This window comes from Perca fluviatilis, chromosome 7 (genome assembly GCF_010015445.1).
Source record: "Perca fluviatilis chromosome 7, GENO_Pfluv_1.0, whole genome shotgun sequence".
Taxonomy (NCBI): Eukaryota; Metazoa; Chordata; class Actinopteri; order Perciformes; family Percidae; genus Perca; species Perca fluviatilis.
In genome coordinates this window covers 35,472,818-35,491,743 of record NC_053118.1, presented here as the reverse complement: position 1 = coordinate 35,491,743, position 18,926 = coordinate 35,472,818, and the positions used below count along the sequence as shown (strand labels likewise).

General features: G+C 42.1%; 1 protein-coding gene across 2 annotated transcripts in view; it reads right to left on the bottom strand.

The window, feature by feature from the left end:
- Nucleotides 1–2,266: 2,266 nt before the first annotated feature.
- The window catches only part of nagpa (N-acetylglucosamine-1-phosphodiester alpha-N-acetylglucosaminidase), a 40,910-nt gene continuing 24,250 nt past the window's right edge, over nt 2,267–18,926 (bottom strand). Inside the window, exons 6-12 of one of the 2 annotated variants that reach the window (XM_039804887.1) lie at nt 16,800–16,928; nt 15,844–16,049; nt 14,603–14,650; nt 12,947–13,075; nt 12,597–12,728; nt 8,076–8,157; nt 2,267–3,797 (exon numbers count right to left, since the gene is read on the bottom strand). In XM_039804887.1, the coding sequence (XP_039660821.1) occupies nt 3,542–3,797; nt 8,076–8,157; nt 12,597–12,728; nt 12,947–13,075; nt 14,603–14,650; nt 15,844–16,049; nt 16,800–16,928 (982 nt within the window). In that variant the 3' untranslated portion in view covers nt 2,267–3,541. The remainder of the gene's footprint in view (nt 3,798–8,075; nt 8,158–12,596; nt 12,729–12,946; nt 13,076–14,602; nt 14,651–15,843; nt 16,050–16,799; nt 16,929–18,926) is intronic. The other variant, XM_039804888.1, reaches the window with a different exon arrangement.

Genomic DNA, 18,926 nt, shown 5'->3' with positions numbered 1-18,926 from the left:
ATTTGTCCTTTAAAAGGTCCCATGGCATGACAATGTCACTTTATGAGGTTTTTTAACATTAATGTGAGTTCCCCCAGCCTGCCTGTGTTCCCCCAGTGGCTAGAAATGGTGATAGGTGTAAACCGAGCCCTGGGTATCCTGCTCTGCCTTTGAGAAAATGAAAGCTCAGATGGACCAATCAGGAATCTTCTCCTTATGAGGTCATAAGGAGAAATGTTACCTCCCCTTTCTCTGCTTCGCCCGCCCAGAGAACTTGGCCCGCCCATGAGAAAGAGACATCATGGCTTTCAAACGAGCGAAGTGGCAGTTGGTCAAGACCACCCCCCCCCTCCTCAATAGCTACAGACACAGAAATGGCACATCCTAAGGAAAGATCATTGTGGGACTGGCTCTAGTGGCTGTAATTCTGCACCAAGGCTGAATTTCGGGAAACAGACTTCAGATACAGTATTAGGGGACCACTAAGGTCTATATAAAAGAGACTTCAGATACAGTATTAGGGGACCACTAAGGTCTATATAAAAGAGACTTCAGATACAGTATTAGGGGACCACTAAGGTCTATATAAAAGAGACTTCAGATACAGTATTAGGGGACCACTAAGGTCTATATAAAAGAGACTTCAGATACAGTATTAGGGGACCACTAAGGTCTATATAAAAGAGACTTCAGATACAGTATTAGGGGACCACTAAGGTCTATATAAAAGAGACTTCAGATACAGTATTAGGGGACCACTAAGGTCTATATAAAAGAGACTTCAGATACAGTATTAGGGGACCACTAAGGTCTATATAAAAGAGACTTCAGATACAGTATTAGGGGACCACTAAGGTCTGTATAAAAGCATCCAAAGAGCACCATGTCATGGGACCTTTAAGCTGTCGGTGCGACGAGCGTGCAGCCCTAGTGGAGGTCAGAGGTCACGTGAACGCTCCAGTGACCCCATAGTCGACAGAAATGCCTCTAAAAAGGTGCAGTGACCTTCTGGTGAAAGCTCGGCCTCCACGCCGGGTTGACCCTGCACATAAACAGCTATGAAACAAGAGAAGGGTCAACCGATGGATTCTTAACGTTAGTGTTTTCTAGAATCACACAATGTCTTTTGTTTTGTTTCCAGCGTCAAGCATGGTTTGCTAACAACAGCATTGACGTGTTAACATGCTAGTGCTTTTGTTTGCATGTACAATAAAGTATGCTTACATGCTAAACATGTTAACATGCTGCCTGTACGCATGCTGACATGCTAAGTTAGCAACTCTGTCCCCTATAAGCGACGACGCTTTAAGGGTAGAAAAGCAATGGAAGAGAAAACGGTTTTGTTTTCTTAGGTTTTACATTTTAAATTCCCCTAAAAAGTGCCAATGCAGTTTATCAGATTGGATTCCCTCCGAATAGGGTTGGGTATCTTTTGGAGTTTTTTCCAATACCGGTGCTAAAAACAATACTTTTAAAACGGTGCCGGTGCCTAAAAGGTGCCTGAACCGATACTTTTAAAAAGATTTAAAAAAGAAACATTAAAGAACGGCTTGTTTATTGCTAAGGCCATGTGGTCAAAATTAAATGATTGATTAATAATGTAATAACAATAACTTATAACACCAGTAAATTGCTGAAAAAACCACCACTATATGGAAAAAGGGTATTTTACAATAACTCTGAATGCACCACAAGGCTGGCGAGTTTCAAGTGAACGCAACATCTGTGTTTTTTTTCCAACAACGTCCGGTGTTGGAATCCTCTCCAGTGAAATAAAGTCACTATATATATATATATATATATATATATATATATATACATACACACACTATTTACACTGTTTAACGTTAGCTGTCAGCATTGTAACCGTGTTTAATCCAGCTGCTAGCTAACGGTAGGCTAACGTTACCTGCTGCCAAGTGTATTATGTTAACTAGCGTCACGTGCAGCTTCTGTCGTCTCTAACGTCCGTTTCGGAGCATCAGAGAGAAGCGCTGGCGTTACAGTAGCACCGAAATCCACGTTACTATTCGGTCCGGTAGATACCGGTTGTTAAGGCATCGGTGCCGTATAAGCAACGAGTTTCGGTACCCAACCCTACCTCTGAATAAATACAATCTTTAAATTAAGGGGATCTAAGGGTTTGAACAGCAACAGAAGAAATTAAAAATGTTTTCCAGAGTTGCCTACATGGAAACAGACTTATTTTATTTTAAATTTCCCCGATGAGTGGAGTTAGCGAGCTCAGACAGGTGAATACAAAAAAACAATCAGAGATCTTTTCATCTTTTAGTTGTCAAAAGTGAATCCTGATATTCACATGTATTTATTTCAGAGTTTTGGTGACATTCACAAATGACATTATAAAGAATGTTTTTTCAGTGAGCAGTAAAAAAAAAAAAGCTTGATAAGATACGAACAGAGAGTTTCAACTGAGCAAATATACTGTACGTGGCGTCGTTTGGAGAAAATTGTGCTTCTTCGTGCACATTAACTTCGCAGTTATTTTACATTCAGATGGAGCTCAGTGCATTATGACAAAACATCTAAAAATGTCCCCATGTTGATAAGAAACTGCCTGGCCCCCCCCAAAAAAATTAAAAAACACCTTAGTAACAGTTTGTTTTAAAACGTCACGGTGAGAGTTCAAAGTTCATCCGTTTACGTGGCAACAAGTTGAAAATGTCTTCACACCAGGAGCCTGCGTCATGAAGTTCAACTTAGTCGCTGAGCGGAGCTTAAAGGAGACCTATTATCAACCGTTTTAGCTTCATACTTAGTTCGAATAGTCATGACTGCTTTCCCAAGATGGCGCCTGCCTGTATACGTGAACGGTACTTTATAAACTATGTTTTTAATAAACCGTCTGTACGCTTACAAAGTTCTCAATGCTTCGGTTTACATGTAGGGACCCTCATTATGCTACTGTGGAAGTGTGGTGCTATTTTGAGCCTTGTTAGTGGTGTAGAAATAGAGATTTCTTTTTACTTTACGCATGCCCTGACGACTAGCGCTACAAGCTAATTAGCGGTTTGCGCTAAAACTGGTCACATTGGATTAGCATGAAAACATATCCCAGAGAACGGTCGACTTGGTACCCATGTCTTATTAACCCCTAGGTTCATTTGGCGCTGGATTTGTCCTTTAAGCTCAAAGCTGGCTGGATAACTTTGTGATACAGGCCCCTGGATGTAGATCAAAGTTCATGATCAGTTTTCATGGCAGCAAGGTGGAAAGCTTCTCCTACCTGGAGCTGGGATTGAGACATTCCAGAAATAAAGCTTTGACCTCTGTCTTTTTGAGGATTTCCTTTCATCGTCAGATGAGAAGGCGTCGGCTGTAAACACAAACGTGAGCAAAGATCTCACCAGCTGCCAGCGGAGTGAAAAAGGATGTAACAAAACGGTTTGTGCTCGGTCCTATAGCTTCCTTTTTCATTCAGCAGGATCGTCCGGCTGAAATCTGACAAGATTAGAAGATTGAAGTAAGCAAGAGGAATGCTTCGTCTTTGTGCGCTAGCGCGGAGAGCGTCCTCGGCTCTCCCGTCCTTTCGCGACGCGGCTCATGACCTCCCCGATTGCGACGGGGACCAGATTTCATCCTGAGAGTCCGAGTCGTCCATTCCGAACCCGGATTTCCTGGACCGGGCTTCGGCACGCGAATCGGCTCCGTTGATGTCGGCCAGCGGGACGTAGGAGTAGTCTCGGCGCTCGGGGAAGTGAGCGGCGGCCGCGCCGCGACACGCCCGTACGAAGTGGAGCAGCAGGCTGGCTGACAGCAGGGAGGCCAGCGTGGAGGTGATCAGCAGCCAGGAACGCCTGAGGAGAGACGGTAGGGGTCGGACAAAAACACGGAGCAAAGAGTTTAGCTCTCTGAGGTCTGAGGGCATTTTTACATTTCTTTTTAAAAGTGACCTTTTAAGGGTATTTGCATATAACTGATCCCCGTGTGCTCTATATCAAAATGTTCAGAACAAACTCAGCTTTCTGTAAAGTGAGACCCAAATTTGTTCCAGAGCAACGTGTAAAGAGATAATTTGGCCCTCTGCGGCTTCCCAGATCCTCATTTGCTCCTTCCCCTTCTCACCCGATTCCCTTTCTAACCTCTGATTAGCGCGCACACACACACACACACACACACACACACACACACACACACACACACACACACACACACACACACACACACACACACACACACACACACACACACACACACACACCGTCTAGATTGGCTACAACATTGACTACTTACTGATGTGCGTACCATTTCTTTGATGAATACAGATTTTTTTTGTGCTTAAGCACAAACTAAATTTCATTAGTAAGACAGAAATTGGAACATTTTCTACGCATTGTTGATAAATGAGGCCCCTGGAGTTTGTTTCCTGAAAGTCTGCCTAACCCCAGCTTTAAGTTGCTGTGGGGTGCATTTAATAAAGCCGATTAGAAACACAGTGTATATATACTGTATGTATAGAACTGCTGTGCTCTTCTACTTGCCATTTAAGAAATCAGATTACTGCAGAAAGCCGGCTGTAATCTTATTATTACGCACTGTAAGTGCATGTTAACACAGAGCGTCTCACTTACAGATCATGCACTGCATCTCTGAAGCAGAAAACTCACTGTTGAGTGAATCTGAATTCCCATATTCATCATGAAATTAATATTTAATGATGCATATCATTAACATCGCACATTAACAGCATACCTAGTTTTCTTTGTCTGGAAGTAAGAGAGGAGGAGAGAGAGAGAGAGAGAGAGAGAGAGAGAGAGAGAGAGAGAGAGAGAGTTTTCCATTTGCTTATATACACGTTTCAGGAAATACAGACACAAGCTGTTATATATTATGAAAACCATAAACCCAATGCTATTAATCCACCTCAATGCGTTAACATTAGTTTATGCAAATCTTTGGTTATTATTTTCGTACATTTTCCTCATACTGTGAAAAATGTCTCATTCTTTAGTCATTACACAGCTCTTCCTATTTTAAAAACATTAATTTTTTACAGATTTTAATCGTAAATTTCCATTTTATATTTATGATTCTTGACTTCTGCAGTACTTTTTTTTTCTCTCTCTCTAACTGCTTTTATTGTAACGCGACGTCACGCGCCAAAACACCAAGTCAAACAAACTCCTTGTCTGTGGAAACATACTTGGAAATAAACCTGATTCTGAAAAACACAAAACAAATGTGGCCAAAATGACTCAAGCTGTCTCGGTTCATCTTTCCACCGTTCCAACAATCACCACTCTGGTTTGGTTGAAATAAACTCTTAATTCACCCATTTACATGTGGAGATATGCTGGCTCTATACACTCTAAAAGTCCTGATTATTTACATGGAGTCTGGTGGAGATATGCTGGCTCTATACACGCTAAAAGTCCTGATTATTTACATGGAGTCTGGTGGAGATATGCTGGCTCTATACACGCTAAAAGTCCTGATTATTTACTTGGAGTCTGGTGGAGATATGCTGGCTCTATACACTCTAAAAGTCCTGATTATTTACATGGAGTCTGGTGGAGATATGCTGGCTCTATACACGCTAAAAGTCCTGATTATTTACATGGAGTCTGGTGGAGATATGCTGGCTCTATACACGCTAAAAGTCCTGATTATTTACATGGAGTCTGGTGGAGTTTGGTGATGGTGAATTCGGGGCTGTTCCATGTTAAACTAAAAGGATCTTACTCTTTAACTAAAAGCTCTATCTCAGTAGAGATCCTTTCCATAATGTTGTCAGACACTTAGAATAATAATCTGAGTCTGTCAGCGGCAAAAACAGAACTTTTAGTGGACGCTAACTGACTTTGCACAAATGCCCAGAGTAATTACAATGCAGCGGTCTGGCTCAATTCTGAATACATTTTTCAAATGTTGTTCCCATCAGTCATAAAGGCTACGTTCAGACTGCAGGATAAAGTGGACCAAATCAGATTTTTTTTGGGGGGGGTCAAGTGTCAGACTTCTTCAGAAGTAGCGTGAACATTCAGATCTTGCCCAGATCAGATTTTTTCTAATCAGATTTAGACCACTTCCATATGTGGTCCTGAATCAGACCCAGGTCTGATATTTTCAATGCGGCCACAGTGTGAACAACCAAGGCGGATTTGATGCGACTTTCACGTCAATCTACATCAACATTTGTCACAATTATGCGTCTTGAGAGGCGCTGACAGAGATAATCGAAAGTTGCCCTCGACATTCGAAAATGTTTTGAATAAACTGAGTCTCTGTGAAGCTATTCACGAGGCAGTCCCACCACTCCTGGCTTCGCCTCGGCACCCACACAGACCTCTGTAGTGAATTTGGAGCAACGGTAGCCTAGAAATCTAGACGCACCCTAGCGGCAGCAAATGTAATTTGCAGCCAGGGTCAGTCTAGCAACTCTCCGTTGGCTTGCGAGCTGGAAAAACCAAAACTCTGGTCAGGCCAATCACATCGCGTATAGAGTCGGTGGGCGGGGCTTAACATAAGGACGGCAGAGTTGCGACGGTTCCGCGTGAATTCCCCGCTACTTGAAAACAAAGAAGATGGCTGCTGCTGCTGGCGAACAGCGGTGTTTGGAATCGGCTTTGGCCGCGACTCTGGAAGACTTGGAGTTCAGCTTTTCTTTGTGAAAACAACAAAGAACGGCACTGAAGTCATTCTTAAAAAAGGAAGATGTGTTCAGAGTTTAATCTATCAACTAGCGTTGCTCTGGTCGGCTATGAGTGCAGAGGGAATTTGAAAGACAACTGTTTATCCCGCCCCTCGGATTGAGCCCTGCCAATGGGGAGTTGGCAGAGTGGCTTGTCAGGCAACGCAAAAGGGCCAAAATAGCTTATAGCCAAAATAATTATGTTACGGCTGCCATTACACAAACATTTTGAAATAAAAGCCAAAATGCTGACTTCCTCCATGACCTCCCCTAACTGTAGTGCAACAGCGTGCTGCGTCTGTCACTGTTATTGGTCTTTTGCACATGTGGGTCAGTTCGTAACCACAAACAGTTCACACTGGAATCTGATATAGGCCACATTTTAAAAAAGGTCATGTCAAACAAAAGAAATCTGATCTGAGCAAATGATTCCATTTCATGGTTTAGAGGTTTAAAAAAAAAAAAAAAACACGGTCCCCTCCTCCATCTGTGAACACCAGGGTACCTCTTCACAAAGCACTCTCCAGAAACCATAGCAACAGCCCAATTCCTAACTTGCATGTGAAAGCTAAGGAGGCTAATTAATGCGTCCCGTCCTTAGTGTGTCGGCCTTGTTTACATTTAAAAAGAGAGACAAGAAGCCAAATGCAGGTCTGCGCTGCCTCGCTCTGTGTTTTTGCTGTAATTAGTTTAACTGGACTCCATCAATCAGAGCAGACGACTGAAGATGTGATTATTCCTTGTTAACTATCTCACGTCAAACTGTGAAATACAGCACCGCGGTTTGGGATTTCTCATCATCTCGCAAAAACCTCCGCTCAAAATCAGATTCAAAGCATCTGACACACTTTTATAAACGATTTGGTGGCTTTAGCTTTAAGCCACGGTGACAGAAAGCAGACTAACAACGTGTGTTAGAGCCTACATCGACACTAATACGTTTTCATTATTGAGACAAAAACGATCTCTGTCCATACAAGAGTTTTAGCTCGAGTAGCAGAACTAATCTCCGACCATATTAACGTGTCTGACAACACGGCATTCCTGTGGACAAGTGTGTGTGCGTGTGTGTGACATATATAGGGTAATACTAAAACCTAAAAACGTAGTAGTGTAGATGTAGCCTCAGAGGTTGGAAGATAAACCGACCAACATTTGGCTGGCAGATGGAACAATTTTACACCTCAGCTCACAACAGTATTTACATCTTTGCATCTGCCAAGTGTCCATCACATGAAGAAAATACTAAAGACACAAGAAATATACCTTTAAAGCAGTTTCTTTCAGTTCTGTTGTCATTTTCTCGCTCTATAGTTCACAGTCAGCAACACACGCAACAAACTGCGACCCTTTTCTGAAGGTGAAGGTTTATTGAACGGACGTGAAAGATGGACAGCTGAGGTGAAAAGGTCAGAGGTCACGCGACTTGACCTTTGACACTTACTCTGTCAGATGAGGCTGCTCTCGGTGAGCTTCTTTATCTCGTCTCCACGATGTAAACATCTGTTTGGCAAGACAGTGTCCAGCTGTGGAGAGAAGAAGAAGAAGAAGAAGAAGAGTTCAGTCATAGTCTTAAAATGTGCTTTTAGACTTTAAGTCGGACACGTGCCTGTTCTTGTGATTTTGAAAAGTTCGCTGCAATTTCGTTCCAATTTCATTTACACTTTGGGTCATAAATCTTTGACACAATAGAGACGGAGACAAAAACCTCAGAGCTTTAATGCAAGATCAATATTTATATGCAGCACTTTTGAGATATAAACATTTTAAATACAGTATATATGTGCCTTAAACGGGGCTCAGACTACAGGAGTTTTAAATCCTAACCAGCGAGAACTGGAGGTGATTTTAAAACTGTCAATTTTAATATCTGTTAATCCTCCTGTTGTCCTCGGGTCAAACAGGAGGATTGGGTCAAATATGTTTTGACCCATTTTCAAAAAGTTTCTATATCAGAAATTTGGGTTTCTTTTAACCAAATTCTCAAAAAAAAAAAAAGATATTAACGTGGATGGTTCCCTACAACACCTTCACAAGTAAAATAAGTGATCGGTTCACTACTTTCATTGAATTTGGGTGTTTTATTCAATTTTATAGCATTTGGAAAAAAAATTGATAAAAGAACGTTGAAAAAAGCATCAAAAAACGGTCGCAAAAGGTGACAAAAACATTGAGAAAAGCGACAGTAGTGTTGCAAAAACACCAAACATTGGAAAAAAAACACAAGGGTTAATGGGAGTATGCTATCTAACGTTAGCCTCAAGGGCTAAAAGTTTACTGTTGATTGACAAAACTGTCAGCTCGTCTCTCTCGTCAGCTATCCAGTCCCTCCAGAAAAACGCGATTATGTGATCGCATAAATCAAAGCATAATCAGCCAAAGTCCGCATATAAATATGCTGCACTTTCGCCGCATAAATTGCCGATTTCCGCGCAAAATGTGCGGGGCTTGCATGATTTCATAATCCCCGCATTTTTGTTGCAAAAAAGGTCCCATAATATATCTTAGCAGAAAGTTGAAAAATTTTGCGTTTACTTCACACAAGAGCAGCCATTTCCCCCTGTTGCCATGGGAACGTTATGAAGTGACGCAATTACGCGACGTGAACATCATCGAAAAGCAGGGTGTTGGGGGATCACTTTTTTTTCTCTTTATCATCAGTTTTTGCAAGTTCCCGCAATTTCATAGCATTAAATTGCATAAATATCATATATAGCATATTATTCCATCGCATTTTTTAAGAAAACCTGCCGCATAATCAAGGATTTTTGACCACAACAATCGCAAAAAAACATTTTTCTGGAAGGACTGGCTTTTACGTCCGTTTTGGTGAGCCCAGAGGGGAAAACATGGCATTTTAAAAGTAGCTCTACATTTAGCTAGCTAACGGTAGACTACAGAGAACGGGTGATATTTTTACATCTGTTTTGGTGAGCCCAGAGGGGAAAACATGGCATTTTAAAAGTAGCTCTACATTTAGCTAGCTAACGGTAGACTACAGAGAACGGGTGATATTTTTACATCTGTTTTGGTGAGCCCAGAGGGGAAAACATGGCATTTTAAAAGTAGCTCTACATTTAGCTATTTAACGGTAGACTACAGAGAACGGGTGATATTTTTACGTCTGTTTCGGAGCGACAGAGGGAAAATATTTCAGTCGACACTTGAAGTGGAACCGAAACGAGGAACCGAAATTTGCGTTCTGATCCGGTCCGATTCCTACCGGTTGCGTAGGAACCGGTTCCACAGGGTGACGCACGGCCGCCTTACGACGCCAGACGCTAACCACGCATCAGCTCGGGGGAATCACTTTTTTTTCTTTTTTCATGAAACCGCAGTTTTTCCAAGTTCCCGCAATTTCTTCGCATAAAATTGCATAAATATCACATAGCATATTCCATCAAATTTTTTAAGAAAACGTGCCGCATAATCAAGGATTTTTGCCCGCAACAATCACAAAAAAACTCTGCATTTTTCTGGAAGGACTGGCTATTGCAAAAGTAGTGACATGACCAAAACCATGTAGATTTGAACTCTAATCTACTAAACTAAATACTAAACATGCTTAAAATGAACACAGCAGCCTGATGAGTCTGCAAGCAGTTTGGGAAGTTTAAGACTGGATCTGTAACCCGCTCACACGACCAGACGATCTGGGCCAAACATCGGTACCGATAAAGGTCCCAGGCCAGATTTACCCTCCGATGGTCGGAAATAAATTGTAAACTCTCGTAGTCTGGCCGGGCTTTAGAGACCTAAAAGTTTAATAAATATAGCAATAATGAATACCTTTCTGCTTACAGACTTTCTAATAATTTATTTTTTCACTTTACATCCCATTCCATGTGTACTTGTCTTGATATTATGTCTTATTTGTATATTTGTATATTACGTTGACATGTGCCTATATGTATATTGTTGTCTATATTGTACAGTATGTGTCTATGTTACTATTTGTCTACTACATGTCTATTTGTTGAAGATATATTCCTTGTGTATGTAAGTATACTTGGCCAATAAAAGTGATTCTGATGAATCCATATTTTTCGGTAACTTTTCTGGGGTTAAATATTACTTATGCAAGATTATATATATATTATGAGCTTTCCCTTACGCACCCCTAACGACGCAACATATTTATATATAATATACTCGAAACAAAATGAGGAACTGAATCCAATTTAAGTGATCCTGAAATTAGTTTGAGGTGAAGTAATTTAGCCATTTGAGGGTTTGAAATACTAAATTAAGCAAACAAAATAATTAGTACACAAAAGAGTAATTTTAAGACAACAACAACTGATTTAACCCTTGTGTTGTCTTCCCGTCAACCTTGAAAAAAAACACACATTTTTCGACTTTTTTGTTTGTTTTTGCTTTTTCCAACGTTTGAAATTGTTACATTTTTCTTCTACACATTTTCAGCTCTTATTTCTACGTCCCATATTTTCTGATATAAAACAAAAATTGAAAACAGTTCAATTTGACCCGAAGTCAACACAAGGTTAAAGAAATAGTTTGACATTTTGGGAAGTGTGTGTCATGTCTGGAAGTACGTAGAGGGAGCTGGGAGGCGTTTAGTCGACATGTTAACTCTTGTGTTTTTCTGGGTCGAAATTTCAACACTTAGTTGTCCTTTTTCTACACTTTTCGACGTTTTTGTCGATTTCATTCAAATTTTATTGTCACAAGTTTTTGTCACCTTTGGTTATGTTTTTGATCGTTTTTTTTTGTTACTTTTTCCAATGTTTTGGGTCACTTTTTTGTAATTTTTTTTAAACAAGTTTTTGTCAACCTTTGGTGATGTTTTTGATCGGTTTTTTTTTTGTTACTTTTTCCAAATTTTTGGGTCACTTTTTTGTCATTTTTTTTTAACAAGTTTTTGTCAACCTTTGGTGATGTTTTTGATTGTTTGTTTTTTTTTGTTACTTTTTACAAATTTGTGGGTCATTTTTTCAGCGTTTTGAAAAGAAATGTTTTTGTCGATTTGTTTTCCTGCGTTTTTGAAGCTTTTTCCAACATTTGTCAACATTTGTCAACGATCTTTTGCCATAGTTCTGATATGGAAAGTTTTTGTTAACGGGAAGTTTGTTGGATTTGTTTTGCATGGTGCACTGTGCGTATCGACACTCTGAGTCTCTTTGTTGAATATAGAACAGAAAGGGATGAACAGTAGATGAGTAACATTTCCAGTCCTCCCAGCTGAGTCGATACAGTGGACAGACGCCAACAAAGAAGGAACTGTTTTTCCTTCTGCTCTGTGCAAACAATCAAACATTTGCTAAAACGTGAACACACGCGCACTTCCAACACTTTCTAAGACACACACACCGGCTGATACACACACGTTTGCAGGGCTGTCCTTAATTTAAGAAATTCTTAGATGACTAAACACTCATACTTTGTCGATTAGTTGATGTAAAACTCAGATCTGTAAAAGTGAGTTTCTCCACAAAGAATCACGCAAAAGCAGCACTTTAAATCTTGTGTTTATCAGAGATGTGGTCAATAGTTTCTTAGAAATGAGTCGTTCAGCATGACAAAGCATAAAACATGACTAATGGACTAAAGAAATCTTAGTCGACTGAGACCAAAAGCGCCGATTAGCTGACTGACGGACTAATCGACTAAGAGGGGGCAGCCCTACAAGTTAGAAACTATATTTAGCTCTCTGTGTTTTTATTCTAAGATGCTGTAACGGTAAGTCATCCACCCAACAAGTACATGATTGGAGGTTGATGGGAAAGCCTGTAGCGGACAATAACGTATTGAAATATCCAATATCAGATCAGTGCATCTATGGAAGGGAAGAGGAAGAGGAAGCAGTTGAGATACTGGAGGTATATAAAACACACCTTTCACTCAGCTGGATGAATGAATGAAGACAAAATATAGAGCTGCGTGTGTGCGTGTGCGTGTGTGTGTGCGTGTGCGTGTGTGCGTGTGTGTGTGTGTGTGTGTGTACCTCTGTGTAAGGTGTAGTTGGTCTCTCCTGGCAGCGTGGCGTTGCAGCTTCCTGTCTGCGGGTCACATGGACACTGGTCGTCACAGCGACACTCCTGAGCGCAGGACGGCCCGAAGAAACCCAGAGGACACGCTGACACAGAGACGCACATTGAAACGTGTGAGAAGGAAGTGAAGCGATATTTTATTTTTTATTTTATAACTGAATAAAATCCCCCAAAAAAATCTTCACAACCCTGGGAATGAATAACAAACATTTTTTTTCAATGAGGTCATTCAAACATAAACTCGTTTGGATAAAGGCCCGTTTGGTGGCGTAGCTGCTGATGTCATAGCACGACGCGGTTCTACCTTGTTCACAGGCGTCGCCGCGGAAACCAGGGGGGCAGGCGCAGCGTCCGTGGACGGGGTCGCAGGAACCGCCGTTAAAACAGGCACAGGTGTGATTGCAGCCGTCACCATAGAAACCCGGGAGGCACTCTGCAAGTAAGAGGGAGACATCGATGAGCGCTCACTCGTATCCTGGCTAGGATGAGGTGGTCCAGGAGCATCTGGGTTATCGGATGGTTTCCCCGTTCCCTCGGCGTTGAAATGACTCGCCACAAAAGGGCGATCCTGCGACTGAAAGCGGCCCATTCGTGCGACGTCCCGCTGGGTCCGTCAGATCTTTTTTTTTTTTTAGATCTCGACATTTCCGAGGCGCACTTGAAGGCAGCTTCTCTTTCTTTTCTCTCTTTCTCTCCTTCTCTCCGGGAAAATGAAGCTGCGTCTCTGAGACGGAGGGACTGAGGAAACGAAACAAAGTCTCGGGGCAGTTCGGAGCTTGCGTTTGGCGTTTTAAAACTTGTCTTGTGGCAGATAGATAGAGGAAGTGATGTTTCCTGTTTCCTGTTTGGGACTCTCAGCCCGCTTCAAAAACACACTGGCAGGTCTGATCGCCGGTTACATGACTGGCCGATGAGTGACACTGGGTTGCTACAGAAGTTATATCGGTCTGTGGCCGGGTTAGCTCAGTTGGTAGAGCAGGCGCACACGTACAGCGGCCGCGGGTTCGACTCCGGCCTGCGGACCTTTGCTGCATGTCTTCATCTGTCGTTCCCCCCTCTCTCTCCCCTGTCATGTCTTCATCTGTCGTTCCCCCCTCTCTCTCCCCTGTCATGTCTTCATCTGTCGTTCCCCCCTCTCTCTCCCCTGTCATGTCTTCATCTGTCGTTCCCCCCTCTCTCTCCCCTGTCATGTCTTCATCTGTCGTTCCCCCTCTCTCTCTCCCCCTGTCATGTCTTCATCTGTCGTTCCCCCTCTCTCTCCCCTGTCATGTCTTCATCTGTCGTTCCCCCTCTCTCCCCCTGTCATGTCTTCATCTGTCGTTCCCCCCTCTCTCTCCCCTGTCATGTCTTCATCTGTCGTTCCCCCCTCTCTCTCCCTGTCATGTCTTCATCTGTCATTCCCCCTCTCTCTCCCCTGTCATGTCTTCATCTTCGGTTTCCCCCTCTCTCTCCCCTGTCATGTCTTCATCTGTCGTTCCCCCCTCTCTCTCTCCCCTGTCATGTCTTCATCTGTCGTTCCCCCCCTCTCTCCCCTGTCTGTCTTCATCTGTCGTTCCCCCTCTCTCTCCCCTGTCATGTCTTCATCTGTCGTTCCCCCTCTCTCTCCCCCTGTCATGTCTTCATCTGTCGTTCCCCCCCTCTCTCTCCCCTGTCATGTCTTCATCTGTCGTTCCCCCCTCTCTCCCCTGTCATGTCTTCGTCTGTCGTTCCCCCCTCTCTCTCCCCTGTCATGTCTTCGTCTGTCGTTCCCCCCTCTCTCTCCCCTGTCATGTCTTCGTTGTCGTTCCCCCCTCTCTCCCCTGTCGTTCCCCCCTCTCTCTCCCCTGTCATGTCTTCATCTGTCGTTCCCCCCTCTCTCTCCCCTGTCATGTCTTCATCTGTCCTGTGGAAATAAAGGCCTAAAAATTCCCTAAAAGGTCTAAACTTTCAGCCTAAATGAACTAGGTGTGTGTGTGATTACCTTGGCTGCAGTTCTTTCCTCTCCATCCAGCATCACAGACACAACCGCCTGCAACACAAAAAGACGTGCAGATACACAATGAATCAACCTGACCCTGATAACATGACTAGAATCAACACCTTGCGGTTGTTTGCCTCCGCCAAACCGTCGTGTCTGTCCAGACTTGTAATTTACAGTCGTATGAAAAAATTAGGACACCCATGCTAAAGTTGACTAAAAAGATGAATAAAAAATAATGAATGCCTTAATTAAAAAAAATAGGAAAAATCCAACCTTTAAGGACACCAATTTTATTTGTGATTAAATAATGTATCGTAAATAAATAAATGTTCTTCCTTAAAATACAGGGGGCATAAGTCAGTCCACCCCTATGTTAAATTCCCATAGAGGCAGACAGATGTTTATTTTTAAAGGCCAGTTATTTCATGGATCCAGGATACTATGCATCCTGATAAAGTTCCCTTGGCCTATGGAATTAAAATACCCCCCCCCCCCACATCATCACATACCCTTCACCATACCTAGAGACTGGCATGGTTTTATTTCAGTTAGCCTCATAGCTGATTTTATGGAAAGTACCCCATGCCAATCTCTAGGTATGGTGAAGGGTATGTGATGAAGGCATTAAGATCAATTTGCAAAATATGATTTTTTTTTTTTATTCCTCTTTTTAGTCAACTTTAGCATGGGTGTCCTAATTTTGTCACATGACTGTATATGTAGTGAAGACTTTGAAGCAAATTAATATGAGATATTAAGTGCATCTTTTGGCGCAACACGGATGCTTGGCACACATCCTTAACCTGGCAGCACAGAAGAGCTAAACAATCACCACAGTTTTAAGATCAGTGTCACCAAATCAGCATCCGACCAAATGTCTTCTTCCCTTCTGTTCCTGAGTTACGGCGTTGACTGATGGCCAGGAAAGCGTTTTGGGATAAAAAATTGCCATTGCTTCATCATTTTATCCTAATAAGACATTCATTTGGGCGAAATGTTGTCATAATTAGCATATACATTCTGGAGTTATAGCCAAAAATTGCATTTAGTGAGGTCTAATCAGTCCATCCTCGACTCCAAGTGGACTTTCGTGCCAATTTTGAAGAAATTCCCTCCAGGGGGTCCTAAAATATAGCGTATAGAGTAGGATGGATGTATGGACAACCCAAAAACATATTGCCTCCGGCCCACGACCGTCCCATAAAACAATAACCCTGGTTTTCATCTACATGTACACTTACCGGCAGTGCAGACACCGTGAGGGCCGCAGGCCGGCGCCTGACACACCAGAGAGTCACATTCTTCACCCTGCCAGCCCTGATGACAGCGACAGCGTCCGTCCACACAGTCCCCGTGGTCGTTGCAGTCTGCCGGCTGGCAGCGCCGCTGGTGAACGCACAAGACGGTGGAGACGGGCCGAGCACAGCGCCACCTGTCGTCAGTAACGCTGGTAGGGGGAAGACGAGCGGTGGAGAGCATCAGGCGACAGAGCCAGAGCACCTGAGCTCCAAAAATCTATTAGATCTTTCTCTTAAATCGCATCAGTCATTGATTGATTGATTACGTGCAAATAAAATTCCTTATTTAACTTAATTATTCCTTATTCCGAAAAAGACAACATCCCTCTAAGCTGTTTACATGGCTAATGAAAGTGAATATTCCACTAAAAGGATTTTTTTTTCATTGTTCCAATGGTGGAGTGTGAACACATCTTCTAGAAAAGGTTGGCTCATATCCAAAAACCTGTTGATATCCAAGTCTCTGATAATGTTTAACTATAGCTGCGTTTCTCCTTCTTTTCCTTTGGCCGTGCATCTCGCTATACAGCCCTGCAAACTGACGGCTGGTTGGTTTGTGTAGAGTAACCATAGCAACGCACAGAGCTGACCATAAGCCGTAAACAGGCAAGAGGCTGATTGAGACACAGATTCTGAATGTGCTGTATACATGTCCAAAGAATGCTTCTAAAACCTGAATAATACCGACATATCCCACATCTTAATCGGGAATGCTTAATTTGGAAAAAGGCCAAACGGAATATGCTGTTTAAATGACCTGTATTACATTCAGAATGTCGTCATATTCGGAATAATAGTGGAATATAAGTGTGAATGTGACTGTACTCATTGTAACATTTCATGGTAGAGAATAAGAAGGCCTCGTATAAAGCACAGAGTGGAAGGGTTAATTGGCTAACCAGTGATCAGAGGGGTAGCTGGCCAATGAGCCGCCAGTCACATAGGTGGAAGACCCGCCTCCGTCCAGATTGATGGCATTGATGACCCCGTAGCTCTTCAGAGACTCAGCCACCTCCCACAGATTCATACTGAACAGACACGCAAAGTAACGAGACATGAAGTGCAGACTGAAATGGAAAAGCTGGCGACAAACAAGTGTGTTCAGAAATATGTTAAGTACTGCTAGTTCTTGGACAGACAAAAAGATACAAATAAAAACAAAGCTCTCTGCACTTTGGATTTCTTTATCACTGCAGTTATTGCTGTTGCAGGGCTCGACATTAAGGCTTGTCCGCTTGTCCGGGACAAGTGGATTTTTTGTAGGACAAGTGGAAGAGAAATTTACTTGCCCCACTGGACAAGTTAAAACTCAAACAAAACAAAATGCCATGTTAGTTCACGTTATGTGCCACTCATTTCGTCAATGTTACAGAATTGAAACAAATACATATTTTACACCACAATCCCGCGGCAGGGCGTCGGGGCGCGGCGAACGTTAGACCCAGCCCGCTGTTCAGCGCATTCTCAACGAAGCAGCATGAAAGCGCGAGCTAGCCGGTGTTAGTTTGCTAACTCCACCTTAACGTTACCTCCCGCCACATTGTTCACAGAAAACAAGCTGAAAACAGAAGTCACTCGTGGCGATAGCAATGAGCTTTGTGTGGATGAAGCATTATATACGTTATTTGTCACCATTACGTTTCCGTTATGTTACAGATTTTACTTTACCGATTTGAAACAAATACATTAACTAACGTTAGACCCAGCAGCAGCGGGAGAGAGAGCGGACCGCTGACGTTAGACCCAGCCCACTGTTCAGCTCCTTCTCTGTAAGCGATACAGCATGAAAGCACCGCGGAACCAACAAGCTAACGTTAGTATGCTAACTACGCTTTAACGTTACCCCGTCCCCACATCGTTCACAGAAAACGAGCCGAATAAAGCTGTCACTCGTGGCGATAGAAGTGTGCTTTGTGCGGATGAAGCATGAAGTTAATTTGACTCTTGACGGCTGGCTCTCTGCCTCGTAACGTTACTAGCTGCTCCGCTACTTGTTTGTAGCGGATTAAATATCAGGTAATAATCAACTGTAAAGTAGCTACACATTTTTAAAGGATCCCTTGGTAAGTGAAATTGTAGAAAGAAAAAAAAAACACGTTGACACCAACATTTAGTGGCAAAATCCATTGTTATGTCTACAAAATTATTTTAGATATAGTATAAGTTCAAGTCACCACTACCTCTGGTCAAAATATTGAATTAGTATCTCAATATATTGACTCAGTATCTCAGAATATAAACAAAGAATATCAAAGCAATGAGAAACTATAAAATATTGACTTAATCTCAATATATTGGCTTAGTATCGTAATATATTGACTTAGTAACTCAACATATTGGTTCAGTATCTCAATATATTGACTTAGTAACTCAGAATATTGACTAAGAATCTCAAAGCAATGAGAACATTCAAAATATTGACTTACAATCTCAATATATTGACTCAATATCTCAAAATATCTCAATATATTGACATAGTAACTTAGAATATTGACTAGGAATCTGAAAGTAATGAGAAACTTTAAAATATTCACTTAGAATCTCAATATATTAACTTCTGCACACCGGCGTGCAACATATTACTTTGTATTATGAGTCTGGAGATCCTTTTTTCTTGTTGAAGGGGAAATCTATTGTTGGGACACATTTGTTTCTACTGTTTAAACTGAATTGTATTAATGTTGATAGGGTTTGGATGCTTTCAATGGTTTCTTCAAATTCTGCATTAGCAAAACACAATTTTTTTTTATAAAATGATGAATCTTTACCCGGACAAGTGACTTTTGTTCATGGACAAGTGAAACGTAAATGTACTTGTCCGAAGGACAAGTGCCTCAAAAAGTTAATGTCAAGCCCTGACTGTTGCTGTTCGTAACAAACAGTCACCGCCGGTCGGACTGACTGCTAGTTTGGGTGTTGTCACTTTCTTTAGTCTGCGGCCCCTCCGAGCTAACGTTAATCAAAGTGTTGACATATGAAAGCGTCAAACATGCATATTAGATGAAGGAGATGAGAGTATATCCAGC